This window comes from Egretta garzetta, unplaced genomic scaffold (genome assembly GCF_000687185.1).
Source record: "Egretta garzetta isolate BGI_Z169 unplaced genomic scaffold, ASM68718v1 scaffold287, whole genome shotgun sequence".
Taxonomy (NCBI): Eukaryota; Metazoa; Chordata; class Aves; order Pelecaniformes; family Ardeidae; genus Egretta; species Egretta garzetta.
The window spans coordinates 1,902,036-1,903,843 of NW_009260435.1; the positions used below are offsets into that span (position 1 = coordinate 1,902,036).

The 1,808-nt window shown below is 59.0% G+C and overlaps 1 protein-coding gene across 1 annotated transcript in view; it reads left to right on the plus strand.

Annotated features, from left to right (window-relative positions):
* The first annotated feature begins 670 nt into the window (after window positions 1-670).
* Window positions 671-1,808, plus strand: part of CD276 (CD276 molecule) — a 6,253-nt gene continuing 5,115 nt past the window's right edge. Inside the window, exon 1 of the mRNA XM_035899387.1 lies at window positions 671-749. Coding sequence (XP_035755280.1) covers window positions 701-749 — 49 coding nt within the window. The 5' untranslated portion in view covers window positions 671-700. The remainder of the gene's footprint in view (window positions 750-1,808) is intronic.

The following is a 1,808-nucleotide window of genomic DNA, read 5'->3' on the forward strand; positions in this document are numbered from 1 at the left end:
CGGTAGCCAGCAGTGCTGGGCAGCTTGCCCTCGCCTCTCCCCACATCCAGCTCCGAGATGCTCTGGTTTTATTCCCCATTTTTTGGGACAGCCTCATGCCAGAGACTTTCTTGCCACAAGCAGGGATGAACCTTGCAGCCCTTGAGCTGCCAGCAGAGCCAGGAATCTGCAAACCTCATATGTTTGGGTTTTAGCCATTTTGGACTCTGGGAGCAAATTGCCTCCTCTTGGAGGACAGGGATGTAACAGCCCAATGCTGTCGAGAGACGCTGGGAGAGAGAAACAAAAGGGGAGGAGAAGCAGTGAGGAGGGGAAGAGGCTCACGTGGCTTCCCCCTGCACCAGCCAGCGCCTCCGGCACAAGAGCCGCCTCCGGGCCTGTCGTGTCCCTGATGCAGGGGATGCACCAGTCCCTCAGCTGGTGCCAGGCAGGAAGCAAACCCCCTCTTGCGTTTTACGGCAAGGTGGATGCTCCAGTTGCCGCATGGCAGCCCAAAAGGACAGCTGTCATGGGATCCTCTGCCTGATGCTGGTCTCCTGCCCTCTCTTGCTCTCTGCCCCTGGTCCCCAGCACCATTTCAGTGTTTTCTTCTGCTTTTCCCCAGCTCAGGGTGCTTGTTGCGCAAGAGAAGACCCCTGAGAAGGACACCCAGGGCCGTGCTCGGTTTCGCCTTCTTACCCAGGCTTTGCTCGTGCCAAGGATGCTCTGCCTGCTGCTTGCCCTGGGAGCACTGGTGCTCAGCCTGGCAGGTGAGTGGGACTGGGGTTGGCATGGTCCGCATGTCACCACCCCGAAGGAGGTGGCCCGAATGCCACGTTCATCCTGACAAAGCTGCCTTTGACCTGTGGTTCCTGGTGGCAGTGCCCACAAGGTGTTTCTCCTGGTTTCATTGTTCTCCAGCTGCCCAGGGCATCACCCTGTGGGTGCGATGGCTTCTGGTGCGTGTGGGTCACCCTCGTAGCAGGGGACACTGATTCCCACGTGCTAGAGCTGAACTGCGAAGCCATGGGAGGAGCAAATCCTGAAGGTTCTTACTTACCTGGGTCTGTCCCAGGTGCTGCAGTACCTCAACCTGGGAGAGACGTCGGGGCTGAATCCTTTCAGAATGCTCAGCAGCCAGCGGCGGTTCCAGCCAGGCTGGGTAATGTTCCTAAAACACACTGGCATTTATTATTAGCCAGAGGGAGACGTGACGCTCTTGAGTCTGCCAAGAGCAAGGCAGGCTGCCCAAGCAGTCTTCTCCTGCCCGTCTGCCTGTCTGCGGCCCCTGGCAGGTCTCCTCCAGCCTGGCTCCTTCCCACAGCTCCTCATCCTCCCTGCTCAGGCTCTTGCTTAAAATTTAATGCCTTGTTGCTGCCCTGGTCCCTATGGAGGTATTTGGTGCGGGTAACGGCTTTGCTGTGTTCTGCAGTGGTGCTGAGGTCGGAATATAAAGAAAATCTTTGATCCAAGGCGAGATTTTGGTTTTTTCCCCTTTTCCTCCCCGTTTTGGGGTGGGGATTGAGGTGCTGACGGTGCCCTGGGTTTGCTTTGGGGGACATCGCTGCTCACTGCCAATGGGGATTCCAGGACCAGCTGCGAGCACAGAGGGTCCGGCAGCCCTGGCACGGTTGGCATCGCACCCTGATGCAATGGCGGGGCTGGCAGCCCGCTGTGGCACACCAGTTGGCATCACGATGGAGCACTGGTGCCATCTAGTGCCTGCCAGCCTGGCCACGCTGCTGCCCAGAGCTGGCTCGTCCTGGGGACGTGGGGCTGCGTCCCCCTGTTGTCACCCACCGACCCCCTCTCCCTGTGGGGGGAAACTG